This window comes from Zonotrichia leucophrys, chromosome 6 (assembly GCF_028769735.1).
Source record: "Zonotrichia leucophrys gambelii isolate GWCS_2022_RI chromosome 6, RI_Zleu_2.0, whole genome shotgun sequence".
Lineage (NCBI taxonomy): Eukaryota > Metazoa > Chordata > Aves > Passeriformes > Passerellidae > Zonotrichia > Zonotrichia leucophrys.
Window position 1 is genome coordinate 35,584,473 of NC_088176.1, and position 24,036 is coordinate 35,608,508.

The window sequence follows — 24,036 nt, forward strand, 5'->3', positions numbered from 1 at the left end:
GCTGGATGGCGCATTGGCTGAATATGGCCACTGTCTAGCAAGAACTCCTCAATCTGCAAAAAACTCTCAACATATGAGGGTCAAGCATAGGGGAAGGGAAAGGAGTAGAGGGAGAGAAGGTTTTAAAACAATGAGGAAAATGTAGAAGGGTTCACAAAAGCATTGAGACATCAGGGTAATCTAAATTCTACCCCTAATCACCAAAGACCCACCTTTTTCTATTGCCATGAGAAGGGACACCTGTGGAAATTTTGCAGGAAAAGGAAGCAGGATAAAAAGAGGTTTCAGGAGGAGTAGGGGTGTCAGGGGCTCTGTTTAATGAGGACTGAAACACCAAAAGAGCCCTGGATAAAATGAAGAATTGGTCCTCACAAGGACAAGCACTTTGTGATCATTTTTTTAAAATTTTATGGGTATATAGGAATATTTGAAATCAGATAACAATTTACTCAGGGATATCTTACGTTATGTTAAAAAGTGAACAAAAAGTGTTGAGGACTCATCCTTCTGGGGGCTGCTATATAGTATACAGGCCACTAAGAAGGATCCAGATTGATTTTACCAATTACCCAGAGTGGGAAGGTGGAAATATCTATTCATTTACTCAGTGGGTAGAGGCAGTCCCTGCAGCTCAGGCTACAGATCAAACAGTAGCCAAAATTTTGTTGAAACCTATTATTTCAAGATTTGGATTAGAATTTGAAATGATAAAACCAAATAATTTGAGGTAAAAGTTTTTACAGTATTGAATGTATGTTTTATCTAGTTTGGCCAAACTAAGTGTGTGAGTGTTTCATATGAGTGACTTGGTTTTTTTGTCAAAGTAATTGTGTTACAGCAAAGAGAAAATGTGCAATGTGTACCAAAGGCTGGCTAAAAAGTATAGTTTATGTCAACCAGAATTTTTCTTTATACAAGCTACTGATTGTAAGCTTGTAACTACTTGCTTACACTTGTTACTTGAATGTGACTATTGTAAGGAGAGGTTGTATAAACATTGTGGCAAGGGTTATCCACCATCAGGGTTGTGTCTGGAGCATAAACACACTGATAAGTCATACAGTAGTGAGCTCAGTTGGAACATACAAACAGCTTGACTACAGATGAAAAACCCAGTAAATTTGTAAATGAAATTTAAACCTCTGCTCAAACACCAGCTTGCCATCAATACTGGCATCATTGGGGGGAGTAACCCCACTGTGTTTGGAGGCTGAACAATGTCACAAAGAACGAAATCAGCATCTCCTGAGACACTGGGATCAGGGACTAATGCCAGCAACAGAGGTCCAGAAAGAAACAGAGCACTGGACGTGTGCTGGGCATGGCCTAGGCTGTCCCCCGTGGGCTTGTATTGTCTGTACAGTTTAACTCGTGGGGGAAGGTAACCAAAATAGAAGAAGGGGAAAATCAACTGCTTTGTTTAACCTGCTTAAATCGCTTATGTGACCAGCTTACAGTAGCATGCCTTTACAGTGATTTTATAGGAACACCTTTAAGTAATAGAGATAGAACCTTTAATGCAGCTGTTCAATGAATAGAAGACAGAGACCAACGAGTTTTAGCTGTAATAGCCTATGAACAGGCAAGAGAGCAAGTGTGCCATTGTGTAACAGATAATTGTGTTATCACCTACAGCTGTGGAGGGGGAGGAAATTTATGAGTCACACCATAGATTTGTTTCTGCTAACGGCAGATGGGCATTGCAGGTGGCATTAATGGTGGCAAAGACGATTTCCCCAAAGTAATTATCCCCAACGTCAGATTAAACAGCAACCATTAAGTTAGATCTTGTAACATTTTTTTTTTTTATTATTGCTTAATTAAATTGTTTTAGTATTTGTTTCATAGAAAAGAGTGTTAAAACATTTCCTGTGGTTGGCACATCTCCGAAGCCCCTTTTATTTAATAAAAAAAGAACTGCCAATTAACCCAGGGAAAGCTATAGGACAGTGCCTCCAGACTGTAAGGATCCTGTGCCATCATCCTTGCACCCAGGTGGGCTACACAGAAATAGTATCCTGTGCTATAATCATTGTATTGAGGGGTGCACACAGAAATAGTATCCTGTGCTATAATCATTGTATCTGAGGGGTGCACACAGAAATAGTATCCTGTGCTATAATCACTGTATCTGAGGGGTGCACACAGCAATAGTATCCTGTGCTATAGTCATTGTATCCAAGGGGTAAGAGTGGAGATTGGCTCAGCAGAAATGGTACCAGCAATGAGGTTCCAGGACACAAACTCTGCTCCGAGAAGACAATCTGAGCCCTTGGCTGCAGCCCAAGGGGCCTTGAGAGAGGTGGAGAGTCCAGACTCCTGAGGTACCTGCTCCTGACGTGTATCCTGGTACCCTGTGCATCTGCAACCCCTGCAATAAATGCTACCAACTCATGTGGGACAGCCACAATTCAATGACTGTTTTTGCAGTACATCACTCTGTTGATGCTGAATGTTACAACCAGACAAGTTTACAAACTTGCCACAGAAATGGCTGAGCCTATTGGGGGGGAGTTAATCTAGGATTGGGCCAATGGATGCCTTCCAGCCCAGACTGCCCCACAGAGGGAGAATTCCTTTGTTTCCCAAAAAGAGAAGAGTGGGGAAATTCAGAGCAAAACCAGCAAGGTAAGAATAAAGGGGAAAATCCAAGGGTGTGGTATAGCCAATGAAGGCAGCAAAATAGCAAGCGGGACTTGCCAAATTCAGGTAGAAATTTTTTGTAGACCTAATGCAAAAAATCAAAACCAAGTTGGATTTATCAAGGTTGGATTTGTGGGGGAACTCAAATGGCCCAAAAATGGCCATGGAGGGGTGAAGACCTAGCTCCAGAACACTTTTATAAAGAGAGTTACACCCAAATTTCTGAGAAAGTAAAATGGCCTGAAGGGTGGACTTTAAGTCACCAGGTAATTGGAGCAGTTTGTATAACTTGAGAAGGAAAGAACTATACCAAAGAGGTGGGACATGCCCCCTGTGAATCTACCTTAATTGTAAATTCAGATAATAGAACTATGACCTGGTGGCCAAACAAAACCAATGGGTATTGGAGAACAACAAAGAGAAACTATTGCAAGTGGGACAATCAAAGTAATCTGTGCTGGTATAATAGTTCTGTAGCTAGCCCTTACCATTCCATAGAAAATATAGATCCCTATTGGAATCAACCAGACAATATAAGTAGAACATGGAAGGCCCCTGATGGGCTATATTGGATTTGTGGACAGTGAGTGTACAGTCAGTTACCTGGAGATGGAAAGGGACCTGTAGGTTAGGAGTTATCCAACCCTCCTCCTGCACCCTGCCCTGGTCCAAGGGAAATCCACTAGAGAAAGCCCCACTTGATAAAGCCATGGGCAATAACAAGGCAAACCTAAACCTTTTGATAAGGGGCAGCTATAAATGGAGTGAAAATGAATGGCCCACAGAAAGGATCATAAACTTTTACGATCCGGCTATTTGGGCTCAAAACAGATCTGGGGAATATAGAACTCCAAACTATGCATTAAATCAGTTGCTAAGACTGCAAAAGGTAATTGAGGTCAGTTTGAACAAAACAGCTACCCAACAAAGCATGCACCTGCTAGTAACAGTCTATCAGAGCAGATTAGCCTTGGACTATCTAATGGCTGAAAAAGGAGGAGTTTGTGAAAAATATAACATCAAAATGCTGTCTAAAAAGAAATAACAATCGAAAAGTGTTGATCAAAAGAAGCTAATTGTACCTGTTAAAAATTGGAACCCCTTTGGGGAAATCTGTTGGTTTATACTAGCTGGACTCATTATTGGAATTGTTGCCTAGACCATTTTTTATCTCCTGCGTTATGTAAGTGAAAATACCACATATTGAATTTAATCAAAAAGAGAAATGAGGGAATGTGAAAACCTGGATTTTTGGGGATGTAGAAGATACTAAGATTCAGTCTTTTAATAGAAAGCATGAATCAATATGATCAAAAGAGAAAATGGGAGAAATTGCGCTAAATGGATATGGTTCCTGCTAACAATTGTAACTATATTGATATTTTAAAAAATATTTGTTTAAAAGTAATAGAGGAAAAGGATATGCAATTAGTGTCATGAAACAGATGTTCTCAGATTTTAATAGAAAAATAGGATAGAGGATGGAGTATTGAGATAAGCAATATCCAAAAACCGAATTTGCCTTGGGACAAACAAAGTTGGGATGACTCCCAAAGCAGAATTGGTCTTGGGATGGACAAAACTGGGATGATTCCAGGTATCTATGAAATAATAAGGCTCATTTTTGGAATATAAAGCTGGCTTCTATAACACAAGACTTGGGGCGCATGTGCAACCTGTGGGGTTGTTCAAAGGACAGTGAGGATGAGGAGAAGCCTTCATCAGAAACAACCCCCAAAAAGCCAAAAGACCCCTCAGCAACAGGCGGAGCATGCGCTGTGCAGTGCAGTGACACAGATTTCAATAATCGAAAACAGGAGGGGATTTACAGGAAATATTGATGAATATGTGTTAGCATACAGTATATAAGTTGTGTTTGGATCCTTTTGCCTTTTGTACATGAGGCAGGGTGAGAAAAACCCTCCCTGTACCCCGATCGATCGGTTTTGCTTATGCTTTATCCAAACCACTGCCAAATTATTTTATATCTGCTTGATTATATTTGATTGTATTATTTTATATAAAATTGCTGCTCAATTAAAATTGGTGCTAAATTCTAATTTTGTGGTTTATTAAATTAGACATTTAGGGACCTCATTCAGAATAGTGTAGTCACTTTGTTAAATTCTCTGTGAGAAGACACAAAGTTGGCAAAGCTTTGGTTAGATTCTGCTCCTCCCTCCTCTCTCTGAAAAAGCCAAGTCTTACAGTGCCCTGTGTAGTGGTTTTGGTGCTGATCAATCACTAGTGCACTCATTTCCTGCTGCTGTGAGATAGGATTAGGAGAAAGTGAAAGCAGGCTTAAAACTTCAAAAGGGTATAAAGAAAATTTTATTAATAGTAACTAAAAGGAAAAAAGTAGCAAGAATTAAAGCAAACCCTTTAGAAAACTTCTAAAATCTCTACTCCTCACACAACTTTTTTTCTCCACTGACAAAGTAGAGAAAAAAACCCAAAAATTTCCAGTTAGTTTACTACCTCTAAAAAGTCTTTCTTCAGTTCATTTAGGGAGAGAAGTCCCTCTTGTTAATGTTATGGAGACTTCTCCACAAGAGGAAAGAGTTTTCTCCTGGTTCCTAATTTGGTCACAAATAGCAGCTGCCTGGGGGAAATTTATCGTGAAGCTTCTGTCATTTTCTACATCCTTCCTACAGCTTGTTTCTGGGTTGTGTTGACTTATGGAGTATTGTTTTAAATATGAGCTGGTGAAAGGCAAAAGTGATAATTATTTATTTCCAAAAAAATTTTTATCCCTGGGAACAGAGATTTTCTCCTGGCAGTATGGGATTACTCTTTTCTCTTTCTCTGTTCAAACTTCTCGTGGGATTACAGCTACTATAATATCTGCTTACTATAGTGTGGAGGCCTTCAGCTGATATCAATTTGAACCCTTCATCTCCCCATAGTTTTATGTGTTATAGGGAAAAAGTGTCTTTTCTCCATAGCTTATAAGGGGATTTCAGCTTTAAAATCAAGGCATCTCCTCGTCCCTCCCATCTGGGACTTAACTTCCTCCTCACTGACCATGATGTTTTCATGTTGTTCTTTTACACGTTTGTATCTTGTTCTTCTCTCTCACTCGAGGGAGGACTGAAGCACTGAAAGGGTTTGTGTGCTGCTTGGAGCCTGCAGATGTTTGCCCTGACCCCGTTCCAGACCCGGAGCTGCGGCTGGGGAGCGGCTCCGATCTGATCAGCCCGGCCAGAGCTCCGCAGCAGCAGCAGCAGCAGCAGCAGCAGCAGCAGCAGCAGCAGCAGCAGCAGCGCTCGGGGCTGGGCTGGCTGGGACAGGGGCGGCTTCTCCTTGCCCTGCCCGATGGCTGCGGCCGCTTCTCTGCGGTAAAATCCCGATGCTGGCCTGGGGCTGCTCCCGGGGCTCGGCTGGGCCGGGCTGGGGCTGTAACAAGCAGTGAGATGAGAGCAAGGCCGGCTCCATCCGGCCCGCAGCATCCCCCTCTCCCTGCCCGGCAGCGGGGCTGGGATGGGGAAGGGACCCAGCCCGGCCCCGTGGCAGCGCCCGCCCGGCTGTGGTACCTCACTCCTGGCCAGACGGGGAAGAGGAAATTCCCGGGTTCCTTTGGTCTTTATCAGTGTTTTCCATAGAGGCATGCTCTGTTTTTAGTGGCTCAACAGACTGTTAGTTAGACAGAAACCATTTTTATCACTTCCCCAAATTCTTCCCATGTCAAACTGCGACTCACTGTAATGCTCTCTTGCCCTCATTTAGTTTGTGCGAATCATCTTTGAAATGCAACTGAAAAATACCTGAAATACAGTGGGGAAAAACCACTGTTCCCTCTCCTGGTAAAATATAAAAGTTTAATAAAAGACTATAAGAGGAGACAAAGACAACAAAGCAGAGGTTACAGCCAGGTGTGTCTTGGCCCTCAGCGTGGAGCACACCTGCTAGTTTGGAAACACAAATTATATAGCATTTCTATTGCATCAGCCTGGTGCATATTTAAACTTTTCCCCAACACCTGCTAGTTTGGAAACACACTTCTATAGCATTTCCACTGCATCAGCCTGGTGCATATGTAAATTTTTTCCCAAACTGGTTTACATGCCCCAAGAACTGTTTTGCATGGCTCTTCCTCGGGTCCTGCTTTTTAGAGCATGCACATTTCTTGGTTGTGGTTTTAGTCCATTTTATCATCACCTTCAGTTCTTGAGCTGGGGTCCACACTGCCTTCAGAAGATGAGTGCTGATAGTTGGCATCATATATTCCTTGGATATTATCTCAACCAAGCAGGCATTTTAACACAAGCATATCTAGATCAGCTATTTCTAAGTTTTAGTTAGCAACAGAAATAGAAACTATGTACTTTTAGCAAAGTCACTTTAACACCACACTTATAGAATCCATTTTAATATATGCAAAAATCCAATACTATAATATATATCTATAATACAGTGTTCATTTCTTTAACACTTTACCTGAAATAATTTTTCCAGTTGATTTTGATGTTGGAATCATTCATTGTAGCTACTCTCCATACAAGGAAACCTTTAGACATGTTTACTCTTGCTGCCAGTAGAAGAGACTTTTCAGTAATTTCTGCAGTTTGCAGTAGTATTCTTAGTATTTGTGTGCTTCAGTAGTGTTCATCCAGCCACACTTCATGTACAAATAGAATTGAAAAAAACAAATGTTTCAAGTCGGAACTAAAGTGTTTCTGTATTTTATGCCCCTTTGTGTGTCAGAGAAGATTTGGGCTTAAAACGTGAAAATCTGCCTCTATTAAAAACAAAGAGAAATTTTACTTTTATGGGACCCTCATTTTACCTCAGATGTCTGTGATTCATTATTGGTTTTGCCCCCTGAATATGAATGCAATTTTCAGCACCAGCTGGGCTTTGTTGGAATTGGTATTGGGAACCCACAAGAAAAGTTCCTCATTTTAGTGGCTGAGACCATGGTGAGGGTTTTAGCATTTCCTTCTCTCAGGTGGGATCTGATGCCCTGAGGTGGCCTTGTCTCCTCAGGGATTTCATGCCCTGAGGAAGCAAAGGCTGATGGAATGTGCTTGATCCTCTCCTGTCTAATGGGGAGGGACAGCACCCAGCAGAGCTGGAATCACCTTCTCCATTCCTGATTTCTGCTGCCAACACATCACTGGGCTCTCTCAGGGTCCAGAAGTCACTTTTCCTTTTGGATGGATGGCCTGAAGGCACCCAGGGGCTGCAGGTTAGGACTGCTTCAGAAATCCTTTTGGCTTGGAAGGATCCTTCTACCTGAGAGCTGAATGGGCTGTGCCAAGTGCAGAGCAAGAGGGACTCACAGCAACAGAATTAAAGGCGGTGAGAGAACCCAAAGAATAGACTGTAACATGCAGAGCAGGTGAGAGAGAACCAAAGATTGAAGATGTTCAAAAAGTAGTCGAGCTTCCACCAGCTTGAAGATTGTTTAACTAACACTTTGGGCAGGGAGTTTGAACTGTATCATTTATTGATGTAATTGTCCTGTTTTAATAGATGAGAATCACAAGCATCTGTTGAGGGGAAGTACACAGGGAACCATCAGTGGTATTGGGGCAGTTTCCTTAAGGACCAACAAGTAGAGTCAAACAAGAAATAGAGGGCAAGACCAGGTTGGCCCCTGTGTTCACCACCAAGAAGATTCCATAGCCTGGCTGTGGGCAGCAATCCCATAGGCATGGCAAGGTGGGGGCAAGAAAGGAACCCCAGACCTCTGTCATTGCTCAGCTGTCTTTTAATACAACAGGAACCAGAAGGCAAGACTGAGTTGGCCTCTGTACTCACCACTAAGATTCCCCTGCTATGAGTAGCAGCCACGTGGGCACAGTTGATGGGGTCAAAAAGCCACACCAGACCTCAGTGATCCCATTTTGCCTATTCCAAAAAAGTCTGTCTAAAGAAAACCTGAGATTTTTTCCTTCTTTTCCCACTGTCCTCACCCTCATCAATAGATTCTAGTATGACTCATTAAAATTTTTTGAGAGATTATCAGAATTGAAAATGGGAGTTAATTCTTCAAGCCAAATGAGTCAGGAAAAGAGGGGGTTTTAAATAGATGAATATTGCGATGGTTGTCTCTCACAATTACGAGCCAGATATTATGTGTACGTGAGGAGAAGTTTTGTAGATGTAGAGTGCTGTTACTGTAATGTGTCCCCCCACAGTCCCCTTCCCCTCCCCCTTGTAGCAGCCTCAGTTCCCAGGGCATTTGGGGAGGGCCGGCTCATTACCAGGAGGGGCCACAGGACAACACCTGAGCTCCAGACAAGGTGTGAGGAAGTGATCCCCACCTGTGGAGGGCAGAGAAGGAGCTGACTGACAAAACTCTGGGAGGGGCTGAGGGTATAAAAGGCAGAGCATCCATTTTGTAAACCAGCACAGGGCTGCTACTCCCAGAGACCCCCAGTTCTGTAATTTTTCCTTGTTCAGTTCATTGTTGTATTTTTTTTAAGGTTTAATAAACCTGGAAATTTTTAAAAGCGAGGGTTGTTTCTCACATCATCCAAGGACAGTCCAAAATTCGCACCTTCCGGCCAGTTTGTGGTGATTTCTAGGAGCCCAGGGCGATTTGGATTACCCAATCGAGCTTGTTGTATAATGTTATAAACAACAAATATAGGCATTGGCTATTACATTTTTGTACTAACTTTTGTTTTGCAAGTTAGTATTGATCACAAAAATCCTGATACAGTACAATTTGTAATTACTGCTTTAGATGTCGTATAATCTGTCAGTTTATCTATGCACCCTATAACTTTTATAAATAGTGCTGTAATAGATACTATCTTAGAACATAGCATAATAGAGCCTGTGAAATGTTAAATTATTTTTTCATGTAAATAATTCAGAAAATGGTGTAAAATAATTAGGTGATTTCCCACATTCAAGGATTTTCTAATCAGAAAGACAAGATAACACAAACAGAGCATGGGAAATAAAAAGATTTTATGGACCCTTGTTATTAGGGAGTGAAAATACGAAAAGATGAAACCACAAGAAAACATAAAATATATAATTTTTTTGTGTGTCAGAGATGGCCTGAAGAGAAGTCAAATGTTAAAAACAAACAGTAAAACATGTAAATTGAAAGTTAAGTTTGAATTCTTAAAAACACTTAAAAATGTGCACATGGCACTCATATGTAACAGTACATACAGAACATAGTTTAAGTTAACCCTGTGCAAGCAGACAAGCATCCCAGGGCAAGATTTTAACCCTCAATTAACTTTTATGAAAAGTGTAAAGAGTGAGCCAAGTTTCTCATGTGTAATGAGGGCAACGCACTCACTGCAGGCAGCATCGGTGGCAGGATGGATTGCAGAGACTTTTCCTTTGCAGCCCCAGCCCAGCGCTGGCACTGGGGGTGAAGAGGCACTGAGGTGACCCTGAGAGGAAGTGCAAGGCACAGGGCGCAGCTGAGGAAGGACAGCGCTGTGCTGGGCTCAGAGGTGAAACTGGCACTGCCCAGCGTGGAGAAGGTCCTTTGTGCAGCCCCTGTTACAGGGGAGCTTGGGCCTTGCAGCAGAGATACGGCCGCTCACTTGAGCAATTGTCACTCTTCAATCTCTCGTCAGCCAGGTACACACACTCGGAATTGCCAAAGACAGGAACCCTGCAGGGAGGAGCAGAGGCAGCACTGGTTTCCTGTGCCTTAGGTTGTAGATAGGGATATTTTGTTCCCATCTGTTAGAGGAGGAGCCGTTATCTTCTGTTAACTGGGCAGTTTTCTTTATCTCCTCCACAATCAATCCTCCCTCTAGGAGATATATTCTGTTAATGGGCAAGTGAATGTTGCTGCATGGCTGATAAAATTCCATCATCCCATTGTGAGATGCTCCGCCCAGGGGGAGGAGCCAAGCATTCCTACCTGGATAGAATCTGAGGTTTGGAACACCACAGCAGCCTTTTCCACTGGATTCCCAGAGGACAAGCTGTCTTCACTGGATTCCCCTAGAAAGATCAGGCCCATCTACACCATGACTGGACTTTCTGAGCAAAACTCCAGCCTTCTGCAGGATCACTGATCCAACACAACCACACCTGTCAGTGCAGGAGGGCTGCAGCCACCATTGAATGGGACTGCGACCACCACCCTGACCCAGAGGGTGTCAGGGCATTTTCTGACCCAGGCAGTAGGGCTTTTTTTTGTTCCTATGATTACATTTGTATTTTTAGTTCTCCTAGTCAACAAGTGTTTTTCTGACTCCCATATCTTTGCCGGAGAGCTTTTTCATTTCAAAACTATAATAACGCAGAGGCAGGGGGGTTACATTTTCCATTTCAGGGAAGGCTCTTGCCTTTCTTAACAGACACCTGTCTTGCCAAACCAAGACATCAGGAGAAGCCTTTGTGCCTCTGCGCCCCGAGGCCCTGCCCGGCTCCCCGGCACTCACCGGGAACTGTAGCTGCTGCCGTCCCCCCAGTGCAGGCGCTCGCCCCGTCTGCGCAGCCCGAGCCAGAAATCGCCGTTCCCGCGGAGGCGGAAGAGCAAATCCTGCCCAGGAGAGAGGAGTGGGAGCTGCCCCGGCCCCTCGGGGGGACACGTGCCCGGGGCTGCCCCCGCACGCCGGGGCTCCTTCCCTGCAAGGCCCCGGCCCAGGGCTGCACCCCGGCCCTATGAGCACCGAGCCCGGCCCAGGAGCGCCCCCAGGCTGCCCTCAGCCACCCCACACCGCCCGCAGCCCCTCACTCACCATGGCCTCCTCATCCTTGGCAATGGCCAGGGAGGCATTGAGCTCGGAGCACCGTTCCTGACCCTGCTCCCATGTGCCATAATCCTTTGACAAGTAGTAGCAGACCCCCTTGTGCCCAATCCAGTCATGGGGACAGCACAGAACCAACAGTGGAGTCGCAGGTGTGACTGGAACCTGTGGTGCTGCAGGGGGAAGAGCAGAAGGTCTGAGCATTCCCCTGTGCAGGGAGCAGGGAGCCCGCTCTGCCCCGAGAGGCTGGGCCCACGCTGCTGCCCCTCCCTTACCTGCCAGCACAGCCAAGGCCGCCCCCAAAGCCAGCACCAGCACCAGGAGCAGCAGAATCAGCACCGCCGTGCCCACGGGATGGCGCCTGAACTGTTCACCTGGAGCAGGAAAGAGCTGCTGGCTGCCAGAAGCAGAGCCGGCCCTGCAATCTGCTCAGCCCACGGCCAGGGAGCAGAGCAGGGAGCCCTGAGGCAGTGTGGGCCTCCCTCAGCTGGCAGCCAGAGAGCCAAGAGCCTGGCCACAGGCAGGGACACAGCTGTGGGCACAGGCTGCAGCAGGAGAACTGCACAGCCTTGGGGGCAGCTGGGGCTCTTGCTTCCAGCCACGGATGGGGCCCAGCAGAGCACGAGGCCTCTTCCAGACATCGGGAAACAGCCACACACGTGCCAGCCCTGGCCTTGGGAGGGGACACGGGCACCTGCCTGGAGGGCACAGGGGTGGCCCTGTACTCACCCAAGAATCCTGAGCAGCTCTTTTTGTGTTCATTGCCCGTTGCTGCTGTACTCTGGGGAGCCAGGGGCTCCCTCACACTCGCATCCCTGGTGCAGAATCCATTCTTCACATCTGCACTCACTGCACACTCACAAGTGGCATCCCCCTGCTTATGCCAAGAGGCTTCTTGGGCCCCAAACAAGTGTGGAAGCGCGGCTGCTGGTCCCTCCTGGAGATGCCGGGGGCCATTAGCAAGTCTAACAATGGACTCCATGGATTCTCTCTTCTGCTCACAGCCGGCATTTCTTCACCTGGATCAAATAGCACCTTGCTCCCGAGACATCAGGAGTGCTGCTGACACATCCTTTGGGAGCTCGGCCTGGGGAACAGCTTTCCAGCCGCGCTGATGGCACCCTGAAAGGGACACGATGAGAGGTCGCTGCCGGTGCCGGCCGTGCGGGGGCTCAGGAGGGCGGTGGCAGCTGTGGCTGCGCTGTCGCCGCTGCCCAGAGGTGCGGCAGCAGGTGCGGAGACAAGCGCAGCCTCCGGCAGCTCTGCGGTGGCCGCAGCCGCGGCCCCTGTGGCTCTGCAGCCGCTGCAGCCCAGCTCCGGGCCGGGCCGGGCGCTGAGAGCGCCTGCGAGCTGCCGGCTGCTGCTGGCCCGGGGCAGCTGCGGCTCGGAGTCCGCCTGCCGAGGGGCAAGAAGCAGCAGCCCCGGGCTGCTCACCGTTGTGCCCCGCATGATTCCTTGCCCCGGCGCCTCGGAGCCCGGGCACACCGAGCGCCGGCACGGCCGCTGCGGCTCCCTGCCTGGGCACACGGAGCGGCTGCCGGCACACAGGGCAGCGCCGAGAAGCCTCGGCCCCGGAGCAGGCAGGATGCGCCGCTTGGTGCCCGCACTCGGCGCCTGCAGCGCTTTGGGCTCTGAGGCACGTTCAAGTTCATGCCGTGCCAGCCCCGAGCCGGGCACGGACACCTCCCGCCCCAGCAGCGGCCTCCAGCCCGGTGCCGCATGGGCGGGAACGGTCCCGGGCACGGAGCAGCCGCCTCCGTCCTAGCGAGAGCAGCCGGGATGAGTCATCGCTGCCGCGGCACCGGCTCCATCCCGGCCATCGGGCACGGAGGAGAGCGCGGGCAGCCGCTCCCTCGGCTGCGATGCCAGCGCAGGGGGCACACGGGGGAAGCCGGCATCAGGAGCTCGCCAGAACCCCCCGGCCCTCACCGCGGCCCCTCCGCCCGCAGCGAGCCCCGAGCTGGGGCAGCACCGACCGCGGGTCCCACCTGAGCTGGAGCCGCCGCCGCTCCGGTCCCAGTCAGGCACACGTGGAGCCGCCGCTGCCGCTGCAGTTTCGATCTTTTGGGCGAGTGATGGTTTCTGGCCTATTTTCCTGCGACTGGCTGGAGTGCAGCCAATCATGGTGCGGTCTTTTTGCTCCCCGGTCCCACCGCCGTCCCCTCTTTCCGGCGCTGCCCGGTGCCTTCTCCGGGATCGCTTCCTTCACCGTTGTGCCGTCTGGCGGAGCCCGGATTGGGGGATCTGAACCCAAGTCTCTTTCGCTCGGCTGAGCGCAATGTAAAACCCACTGTGGGCGGCGGAACGGCGTAGCTCACCCGGGGCTACCCCTCGGTACCGCCAGGGCATTCCCCACTCCCGGGGATTCGACTTTAACTGGCAGCGTGTGAGGGGAAACCGGAGTCGGGAATCGAGGAGCGTGTGGGGGGAAGCCCGGCGGGGATCGTTTAAAGGGCATCCGGCAGCCGAGACCCGGGATCTTTAGAGGAGAATCCGGAGGCCGCGAACGGGCAGCGTGTGAGGGGGAGCTGGGCCGTGTGAGGAGGACCCGGTAGCCGGGAACCGAGGGCATGTGAGGGGGAACCGGGGTGGTGTGAGTGGGACCCGGCGGCTTCCCCGACTCTCGGTGTCACAGCACGGGTTAACCCAGTGAGGCATCTGGTGCCACCTCCCTGCTGCAGCCGGGCCATCCCCGAGCACAGGACACAAGATTCTGTCAGCAGAGTCTGGGATATCCGCAGTGAGGGAGACTCCGCAGCCTGTGTGGACAATCTGTTGCCGGGCACGGCGTTGCTGAGCCGCCTCTCCTGTCTGTGCCCCGTGCAGGCGAGATCCCGGCGCACTTGGGCGGCACCGCGGTGTTCGGGGATAACGTGGAGGATGAGTGGTTCATTGTGTAGCTGCTGCGGGAGATCACCAGAGAGTACCCGGGGCTGGCAGCCAGGTAAGGCGGGTGCTGCTGAGCTGCTTTAGTGGGAGGGCTGCCAAGGGGCAGTGCCTGTGCTCTGAAGGTCCTGTCTTACCATTGCCATCCTTGGAGGTGTTTCCCCATCCCAGACACGTTGGCAGTGTCCAAGGGCAGGTTGGATGGGGCTTTGAACAGCCCGGGCTAGTGGAAGGTGTGCCTGGCTGTGGCAAGGGTGTTGGAACCAGGTGTTGATCTTTGAGATCCCTTCTAACCTTAGACTTTCTATGAGTTTATGAATATTAAAAAAACCCCAGCAGACATGGATTCAGAAGTGTCCCTGAGGGTAGGGAATGCTCAGGGCTGGAGTGTTGCTGTCTCTGTAAGGACACAGGTTTTTTCTGGGCCAGGTGAAATAATGAGCAGACACCTTCCTCTGGATATGGATGGCTGCTAATGGCAATGAATTAAAATGGAGATCATTAATTTGGTCATTAGCAAAAAATTGTTCAATTCTTTTTCCCCTACTCCAAGATTCTTACAAGGGCTGGAACACAACACCAAAATGGATTGCAAGTGTGTCCCTGGAGTGTCAGGCTCATACTTTCTTATTGTTTGAGGAACAGACAGAGTGAGGGAGTTGAGAACGTTGCATTCAGGGCTTTTCTTAGGATCAGGAACCAGCAGAGGTCGCCTGTAGCACCTGAAATGCTGCTTTTTAATGCCTGGGATGTTCTGAAGCAGTTAGGATATCTTGGTTAGCCTGAAGCACTTCTCTAGTTGAAGAGAAATGTGATGTTATTGTTGTTAAGGAAACAAGATATATTTGATGAAACGTGTTGCAATTCAAATGGGGATTTTCCAGAATATCAAGGATTTTTCCTAATGTATTTAGAATGACAAAAGTTTATATTTGCTTGGGGATTTCAATTTGGGACAAACTTGGTAAAGCCTGAAAAGCAATTTTTCAGAAAAATCTTTCTAAGATGTATTTTGAATGCAGTCTCAGGCACTGCCTGTAATATGGGTGCCTTCAAAGGCACTCTGGTGACCTGGAGGGAGTTTGCTGGCTGTCCCCAGCCCAGTCCCGCTGCAGGGAGTGTTTGTTTCTGCTCTGGCTGTTGCAGGTGACTTTCACTCGGTGTTTGTATGCACAACTGGTGCAGCAGCAGTTTGTTCCAGACAGACGCAGTGGATACACCCTGCCCGCCCCAGCTCAGCCTCAGTGCAGAGCCTCCACGCTGGGCATGAAGCTGGTAATGATTCCTGGGGCATTTTGGCCTTGGGTCATGCATGTCCAGGGAATGACTCCTTGTCTGGACGTTGCCTGCTTGTCCAGAGAAATGTGAGCAAAGTCTGTCACACCTTGAGAGCCTCTTGTTGTTGCATCTTTTATCTGCAGGCTTGTGGCTTTGAAATGTTGTGCTCCAAGGGCAGTAAAGTGGCTCCTGATGCCAAGAGAAAGGTGTTAAGCGGTCCTCTGTGGGAGAGATTGCTCAGGAGCTTGAAGGAGAAGGATTATTTCAAGGTCTGTGATTATTTCAGTGTCTGTGGCTTTTATATATGCCAAGGCAAATACATTTTAACCCTTGAACCTGTGTGAGGAGTTGCAGTGGGGCAAGAGCTTGAATCCTTATCTCTTTGTCGAATGAATTAATGTGTTTAAAGGGGACATGTGCAGGTTGTTTCCCTTTGAAAGTAATTTATTTTGGAAATTAAAAAGGAAAAAGCAAGATGTGGGGATTGATTCATTCATCTAAAGCAAGGGGAGAAATACACTTGAGTGAAGAAAACCCCCATATGTGATTGTGTGAGGTGTGACTGATTTCACTGGTTTACATTTCATTTCTACCCCTCCAGAATTCAATGTTCTTCAAGATCCATACATAACACCATAGACCTATCTGGGCCCATGCAAGTGTAATTTTTATGAGTGTGTGGGTTTTGTGACTTCTGGGGGTTTTGGTGAGGTTTTCTGGGGTTTTTTTTTTGTTTTTTTTTTTTTTTTTAAGATGCTTTTGACTACTTTTTTGATGTTAATAAATGAGACATAAATTGACTACTTGTTTGAAGTTATCAAATTGGACAACTTTATTGAGATTCTTAGCTTAATATCCTTTAATATACTTCAAATACAGGAGTGCCCCTTTGCTGTATTGAGTTCCAAGTGTACATGGCCAAGAGGTTTTAGTTGTTCTGGTTCTCTCAGCATTTCTGTGTGACCAACAGTCGCCCTTAGGAAGCCTGACTGTGAGGAGGAAGGGGAGGGAGAATTGTTTGGGTTCATGCCTGTGGCTTGCACTCAATAGGGAGAAATGGAAGGATCAGCCAAGTACCTGGAACTGTTGCACATGGCAGAAGATCACTTCCAGCAATCTGTTGCTGTGCCAGAAAGGTGAGAGCTGCTTGAAATTCATGAGTGTCATATACCCTACCAATCCTGTAAGTGACCTTTGAAATCCTTGTTACAAACACCTGAACCCTTTTCTCCACTGCACATTTAACATGGGAGCTGTGGCCAGGGCATACAAGTACTAATTCCTCTGGAATGCTCCACTGGGAGAAGCTCTGGCTTGAGTAACTCTTTTATCTTGGTTTTGTGAAATGCTGAGCTCTTCCAAGTGGATTCCAAGTGGTGACTGCAAAGCAATTTTTGCTTGGTTGACTGTAGAAAGTGTAGAAAAGTTTCATTGAAAAGCAGTGCCAGTGAATAATGAATACAGGGTAATCTGTCTCCTTTGCTCAAGGAGCTGGCTGTGGATTTCTCTGGAAGATCAAATCCAAAAAATAAATCACTACAGAAATATCTGAGACTTTGCCTGCCATAATATCTTTACTGTTATTTTTTTGAGTTTCCACTCTGTGGTGTTTGGGATCTGGTAATCTTAATATTTACTAAGGGAAATTAAATGTAAAGGAAAAGAGCCATGACCAATGGGTTTGGAGCCATCAGCTGGGAATTGCAGGGACTGACTGTGTCCTGTTTTTGCCAATGCTCTGTGTAGTGCTCTGGTACTTACCCAATTCATTTCTCTTTTTGATGTGTTTGCACAGAAGGAAAATAGAAGAATTCAAGTGAAAACCTGACTGCAGAGCATGTGATCCCATTGAATCCTTTTCAGTAAATTGATTACTTCTGGTGATGAAATCCTGACATTACTACAGACAACCCCCATTGATGTGAAGGAATTGGAGAGAGAAGCAGCTTGTCTTCCTGCAGAGGATGGTGAGCTGGATGGGGGAATTATTCCTATTACAGATGATTATTTGTGGGGGGAGAGGGGCAATGCTGACAGCTGTGAAGGGAGAGCAAATCCAGCCTTCCTTAAGACTAAACACTGGATTGGCTCTCCCAGTTTAGAGTAAGCCTTTCTTCCTCCACTGAGTGGCCAAAGGCTTCTCAGTGACTAGAATGGTCTCTCTGAGTTTGAGCTCTGCAAAGCAGAGTTTGTAAGTAGTGACAAGAAATCTGCACTCAGTTCTTCTCAGCCTCTCTCTGCCTTTGCTGTGTGTGAGCCAGGAGCAGCACAAGAGCTGAACTGCAGAATTGAGCTGCAGGATGGTTGCAGCCCTGTCAGTCAGCTGGTTTGGGCCTGTGGGCCAGCAGGCTTGTGCAGAGTAACAGATCTGTGCTGTGTTCTTGCAGATGACAGCTGGCTGGATATGACACCAGGTGCTCTGGATCAGATGCTGAAGGAGACAAGAAATGAGTCCCTTCCTTCCCCAAATGAGGAGGAGCAAAACTATGACTTGGAAACAGTTGCTGAGAGCATGAAGGCTTTTGTGTCCAAAGTGTCCACGCACCAAGGAGCAGAAATGCCATGGTAGTAGCACCTGGAGTTTGGCTCTGGTGTGGAATGTTGCACTGTGCTGCAGCCCTGTGCTTGGTTCTGTGATGCAGAGAATCAGAGTTTGAAGGTGCTGTGCTGAGCAGGGCCTGAAGCAAAGCCAGAGCAGAGAACCTGTACTTGCTTTAAATCAGCTTGGTGCCACTGTGGCACTGGTGCAGGTTCAAGTGCTGCAAGCTGAGCTGCTCTCTGTCCCTCAGTTGGATTTTGTGGTCTTCACAATTTTTCTCTTTTTATGCCAAGAATTCTTCCACTCACTGTTTGATGTCTAATGCACACAGGCTTCAAACTTCTGAGGACTTTTAAATTCAAATGTCCCAACTTCAGTCCTGGCTTGATAGAAATCAATATGGCTTCTGCCTGTGTCAGGCTTAGGCAAGCATAGAAGCTTCATTTATTCAAAAATATTTTTATATTTCAGGTCATCTGATGAATCCCAAGTTACCTTTGATGTGGATTCTTTTACCAAAGCCCTGGACAGAATTTTAGGTGAGATTGCTTCTTTATTTGAAACAAATGCCAGCACTGATTTCTTTGCTGTTGTACTGACACCAAATCATGTGCAGGGGCAGACTCGGAGGAGCTGGATTCTGATGATGTGGATGAAGAGGAGGAGTTTGGTTTCTCAGATGAGGATGATGAAGAGCTGGATGCTGGGAATGGAAGGCAGGAGCAGAAGGTGTCTCCTGAGGAGCTCGTGGGCAGTCTCAAGGGTACATGGAGGAGATGGACCGTGAGCTGGCACAGACCAACGTTGAGAAAAGTTTCAGCAGCCACAAGAGAGGAGTGAGTGTTCCTTGGGCTCTGATTTGCAGCAGTAATTTCCAAGCAGGAAATGTGCTGCAAGTGGCCATTCTGAGTAATGGGATTGGAACCTTCCCACGTGCAAGCAAAGTGTGCTGGACCTGCACCATCATACATTTTTTATAAACTGAAACTTACCTAAGCTTGGAATTTGCCCATCTTTTCCAAGGCTCAGTTCCATTTCCCTGTTTTTAGTAGTAGGGCAAGCAGCTGCAGCTTCACTTGTGAGTTCCTGTAGTAGTTCTCTCCCATAGGGAGCTGAGCCAGGACTCAGCAACACTTTGTGTCCTTCTCTTGGAACCTAATGTGGGTAATGGACAGTGGTGATTTTCAGCTGGCATGAGCATTTGGTGTCTGAATTCCTGTCTGTCAGGACTCAGGAGTGTACTGGACTTTGTTGGCTGCAGAATTGTTGGTTCTTTTCTCCTGCTGTTTGCCCTTTTTTCCCCCTTAAATCTGCTCATGCAATTAGATAAAGCTTTCTCTTTGTACTCCCTGCAGGCAAGTTCTGTTGGAGCAGCCCCATGTGAGAGTGCTGGCCATGACTGTGGAGCTGAGGCTGCTGAGCTGGCAGCCCTGGCTGTGGACATGAACCTGGTGGCAAACCTGCTCGAGTCCTGCAGTGCCCAGGCTGGCCTGGCAGGACCCACCTCGAGCATTTGACAGAGCCTGGGGGTGAATTTACCTGAGAGCACAGAGCTCCCTGGCAGCTGAGCAAGGCAGGGAGAGCCTTGGTACAGGACATGGCTGCTGGGGAGATGGAGCACAGACACACGAGTGGGATGTGGGAGAAGAGGCCAAAGGTTTGAATTTGGAGCATTCTGTTCATTATGTGTCACTTCAGCAGAGTGAATTTACCTGCAAAAGCTTCTGTTTGCACACTGTCTTGGGTGGAAATGAGATTTTCCCAGTGCTAGCACAATTCCAGAAAACTGGAAAAGGATGTAGAATGCATGACTCAAATGATGTTTTCTTTTATTACAACACCTCTCTCCCATTTTTCCATTCAGTGATCTAATTTGCCACGTTTCTTAAATGTCCTTTTACCCATTGCTGAGTGGGTTCAGTATCTGGGGAGCAGTTCTTGTTCTGAAAATGCTGCTGCCTTCACGGGGCAGGTGGGGAAATACCACATTGCAGGAAGAGTAATTAGATGAAATGTGTTAATATTGGCCAGAAGTATTTTTAAATTTTATTTCAATAAAAACAAAAATACAACTTGATTACTGAATTTTTTGAAGATATGCATAACTTCTTCAATTCTTGGAGTAAAAATATTTTTGTAATTGTTCATTTTCTGAATGAATTCCATTACGTCTGAATGTTGATATACAGCTACTGCTGGCATGATGTGAACCCAGGCTGAGCAGTTTGGGGGTTTTTTTTAGTGAAAATGTGGCTGGAAGGCATGCAGCATGATGCTTTCATGTGGAATGAACATTCTATTTTTAAATATGACAACTTTAGTTTCAACAAGATAGATTTGAAACAAAATACATAGAAATTCTTGATATACAAACACCAACAGTGCAGCCCTGCTGGGTCCAAATCAGCTTCTTAATTTCTCTTTATTTCTTTTTCATTCAGCAATTAATGAGTTGTCCTGCACTGATGTTGTGTAATTTCCTTTGTCAGCAGTTCAGGGAGAGCACTGGCAGGTTGGACAGGGATTAGAGATGGACAGCAAGAGCTGGGAAGTGTGAAGAAGGTTCTGCTAAATTTCAAGGAATTTGGACTGCTGAGAGGTGAGAGAGACTCAGACAAATCAGTGGTGGAAAAATGGGGTTAACAGAGGTTTTTTAATTGAGACAAGAATAATGAGCAGTTAGTGGTGGAAAGCAGAGGTACTTGAACCTTGGGAAGGGTTGGTGTTTGACCAGGGAAGGTAATTTACACTGAAAATACATAAAATTCTCCACTGGTGAATAGCTAGATCAAGTTTAGATACCTTAAAACATAATTGAGGTGAAGAACATGATCACATTGAACTGCTGTGTGGCCTGTGCTATAGAAAAGGTCCAAATAGATGGAGGGACTCCCTTAGTGCATGAGGAGAACTCCTAAGCTGAGGCTCAGAACAAAGCTGCTCTTTTGCAAACACTCCAGCTGCTGTTGCTGCTTGGATAATCTGACTTTTCCATCAGTGGGGCTGGGATTTCTCTGGGGCTCTGCTCATCCCAACTCTTTCCATTTCTTCAGCAGCTTCCCAGGGGAGCCCTGCAAGGCTCTGAGAGTGCTCCCAGGAGAGTTTGGCATGGCAGAAGATGCATTTCCATGCTGCCTCTTCCTCTGCTTTGAGGTAACACACGAGGCATCTCCTCTTTTAATTCTGAGAGTGTTTTTAGTGAAGGAAGCCTGATGGAATTAATTAGGGCAGACAAGAGGTGTGTAGCTCGCTTTCAATGGATTTCTGTCCAAGTGTATTCTGGAGTTGTTTAACTGGTTAATTTTCCCTTATTGTCTGTGTTTCAACTGGGGGAATCCCCATTCATCTGCAATGTTGAGGGTATCAATGGAAAGAAACCCTGCCTTGGCCATTATTTCAGGGCTATCAATGGATGGGGAATCCCCATTTTCTTGCTGAAATAGATCAGGGAACACCCTTTGTGATGGGATTTTATAGGTTTGAAATGAGAGCAAACAATTTTCTATTTTCATCCTCTTTAAGTTTAAAATGACAAGGAATCTCTATTGTCCCTTATTTTTTGGAGTTTAAATTGGTAGAAACCTTAAAAGGAATCTCTGTTGTCCATTATTTTTGGAGTTTAAATTGGTAGAAACCCCCACTGATTCCATCATTTGAGGGATTTATATTGAGGGGCAAAAAAAGGGGCTATAAAAAAAAGGTGGCACAAAAGGGCAGCAAAAAAAAGTGGAAAAAAGTTGAAAAGGGTGGGAAAAGAAGGTCTCCAAAACAGTTGGCAAAAAAGGGCAGAAGAAAAAAATGGAGGGGAAAAATGGGGCAAAAATTTGGAAAAAAAGGCAGCAAATAAAAGGGGGGGAAGGATAGAAAAAAGGCAGCAAAAATGGGGGGGAATGTAGACGGCATAATGGTGTAAAGGTGGTGTTTAAGAAGCAGGAAAGCTCTAGAAATGTGAGGAGAAAAGGGTGCAAAACATGAGAGGAAAAAGGATGGGAAATATGAGGGGAAAAGAGCAGGAGTCCCAGAGACACCCCCAGAGCTCAGGCCCCCCTCCCCAATCCCACAGACACCCCCAGGTACCCCCAAGAGAGCCCCTGCAAACCCCACAGACACCTGGGCCTGGATTCCTGCAGGAACACTGGGGAACAACTGGGCTCCTTGCAGCGGGATGGAAACAACGGCCAGGGCTGGGAATGTGTGCCCACTGTGCTGCCAGGCTGGGAATCAGCTGGGTGGGGCCGTGCCATGGCAAAGGCTCCTGAACAAGTGCCAGGTTTGTGGGCTGCAGCTGGAGCTGAGAAGCAAAGGGATTAGTCCAGGCAGGAGAACATCCCATCATGGGGCACTGCTGCAAAGTGGGCATGTTTGGAACAGAGCCTCTCCTTCAGCAGGCCAACGCTGCCAGATGGAAATTGCCAAGGGCACGAGGCTGGGAAGTGAAGAGCAGAGCTGCTGTGAAGGGAAAGCTCAGTTCATTCAGAGAGATCACACAGGTCACTTGAGCACTGTTACAGGTAGGAAGCAGAAAATGAGAGATTTCCAGGAAAGCCTTTGTAGTTTGGTGGGGAAAAGGAGTCGTGATACCCAGTGGCTGCAGGGATGGTGATCCAAATTAGTTCTGAGCAGATTTCCTTTTTTTTTTTTTAATTGGTGAGGGTTATTAACCTTACCTGCAGTTATAAGGCCAAATAGTTTTGGAATATATTCTAGTTTCATCTAGCTGTCCTCCAGGCTGCATACTCACAGCAGCCATATTTAACTGTCATATGATGTGTGAATTTGCTTCTGTCCCTATCCCAAATGTCATCCTTCCTGGGTTTTCAGCTTCTTTTTAACATGCTAGTAAATCTTCTGCGTCCCTCTGCAGTATTTCCATGGGTAAAACCACTGAAGAGCACAAGCTAAAGGATGCTACCTCCAGCTGAGCACAGGGAGCAGTGGGAAAGGATGTTATATCAGCATTTTCTGTCCCTGTGCTGATACTGTTCTCCCTGGGAGGGAGCTGGGAAATCCCTATTTCTGCTGCTGTGCTCTTCCTGATGTTTGTCACAGCTGATGCCAACCCCATTTTCCCAGTGTAATGATGATTCTGGACATCTCTGAGTGTACCTGCTGGCCTTGGAAATGCCACTGATGGTTATTAAGGAGAAGGCAAGTCCCAGCATTTCCGTGTGGGAACGGAAACGTGTGGCCGTCCCTCAGTGCAGCTCTGTTAGTGACAGCGGTCAGTGGCCATTCCTGGTGCAGTTCTGTTATCATTTTGTCTTATACCATTCTATTTTATTCCCTTCACACTTCCCACCCTTTTCTGTGCCTCACTTTTTAACCAGCACTGCCCCAATGGTCCCTGGGTGCAGCTCTTTTAGAGAACAGGGCCCGTCCCAACAGGCGGCTGCTGCAGCCAGGGCAGGGGCAGGGCAAGACACATCACCACGCTGGTGGTGCTCAGAGACTGTTGGCTTTTGCAGTTCAGGCAGATCAAATGAATCCCAATTGTCAGAGATTTCCACCACCTGCTACTTGGCCCCTCTTTTCCTGCACGGATTTGACAGTTCTTCCTTTCCTCCCACCGAGCTGCAAAGCAAAATGTCCGCCTGCCCCATGGCCATCCCCACCACCTTGTCCCTCTTTCTCCCCCCTTTACTTGGCACCACTTTCTCCCTCCTCCTCCTCTCCCTGCCAGCTCCAGCAAAGCCATTTCCCCCACTGGCACCAGCTGCCTCCTGTCCCTCGCTCCCATTTTGCCCACTCTGAACTCCTGGGGCCGCCTGCCCGCGGAGCCGCAGCCGCCGTGGGGCCGGGCAATGGTGCAGGGAATGCTGGCAGGGGTTCTTGGGCTGGGCTGGGCCAGGCCAGGTGCCCGGGGCCAGCAAAAGCGCTCTGAGCCTCTGCTCCTGCCCCTGGGCAGGCAACAGAACACAGCAGGAAAGGCTCGGGGCTCTCAAGAGAGGCAGCCAGAGATCACTCACCCATCATGGGCAGAAGAGGCCCAGAGTGGGGAAATTAGATTTC

The 24,036-nt window shown here is 47.4% G+C and overlaps 1 protein-coding gene, 1 long non-coding RNA gene and 1 pseudogene across 3 annotated transcripts in view; 2 read left to right on the forward strand and 1 right to left on the reverse strand.

Annotated features, from left to right (window-relative positions):
- The window catches only part of LOC135449394 (C-type lectin domain family 2 member D-like), a 25,119-nt gene extending 11,648 nt beyond the window's left edge, over nt 1-13,471 (reverse strand). Inside the window, exons 1-6 of one of the 2 annotated variants that reach the window (XM_064716365.1) lie at nt 13,313-13,471; nt 12,054-12,446; nt 11,600-11,698; nt 11,316-11,497; nt 11,016-11,116; nt 9,549-10,234 (exon numbers count right to left, since the gene is read on the reverse strand). In XM_064716365.1, coding sequence (XP_064572435.1) covers nt 10,120-10,234; nt 11,016-11,116; nt 11,316-11,497; nt 11,600-11,698; nt 12,054-12,306 — 750 coding nt within the window. In that variant the 5' untranslated portion in view covers nt 12,307-12,446; nt 13,313-13,471 and the 3' untranslated portion in view covers nt 9,549-10,119. Of the gene's footprint in view, nt 1-9,548; nt 10,235-11,015; nt 11,117-11,315; nt 11,498-11,599; nt 11,699-12,053; nt 12,447-13,312 lie in introns of those variants that run through there. The other variant, XM_064716366.1, reaches the window with a different exon arrangement.
- Nucleotides 13,472-14,551: 1,080 nt separating this feature from the next.
- Nucleotides 14,552-20,116, forward strand: LOC135449994 (protein ecdysoneless homolog; annotated as a pseudogene).
- A 286-nt stretch (nt 20,117-20,402) lies between these two features.
- Nucleotides 20,403-22,713, forward strand: LOC135449557 (uncharacterized). Its single transcript, XR_010440761.1, has 3 exons — nt 20,403-20,626; nt 21,081-21,180; nt 22,413-22,713. It is a non-coding gene; the product is annotated as an uncharacterized LOC135449557 (long non-coding RNA).
- Nucleotides 22,714-24,036: the final 1,323 nt, after the last annotated feature.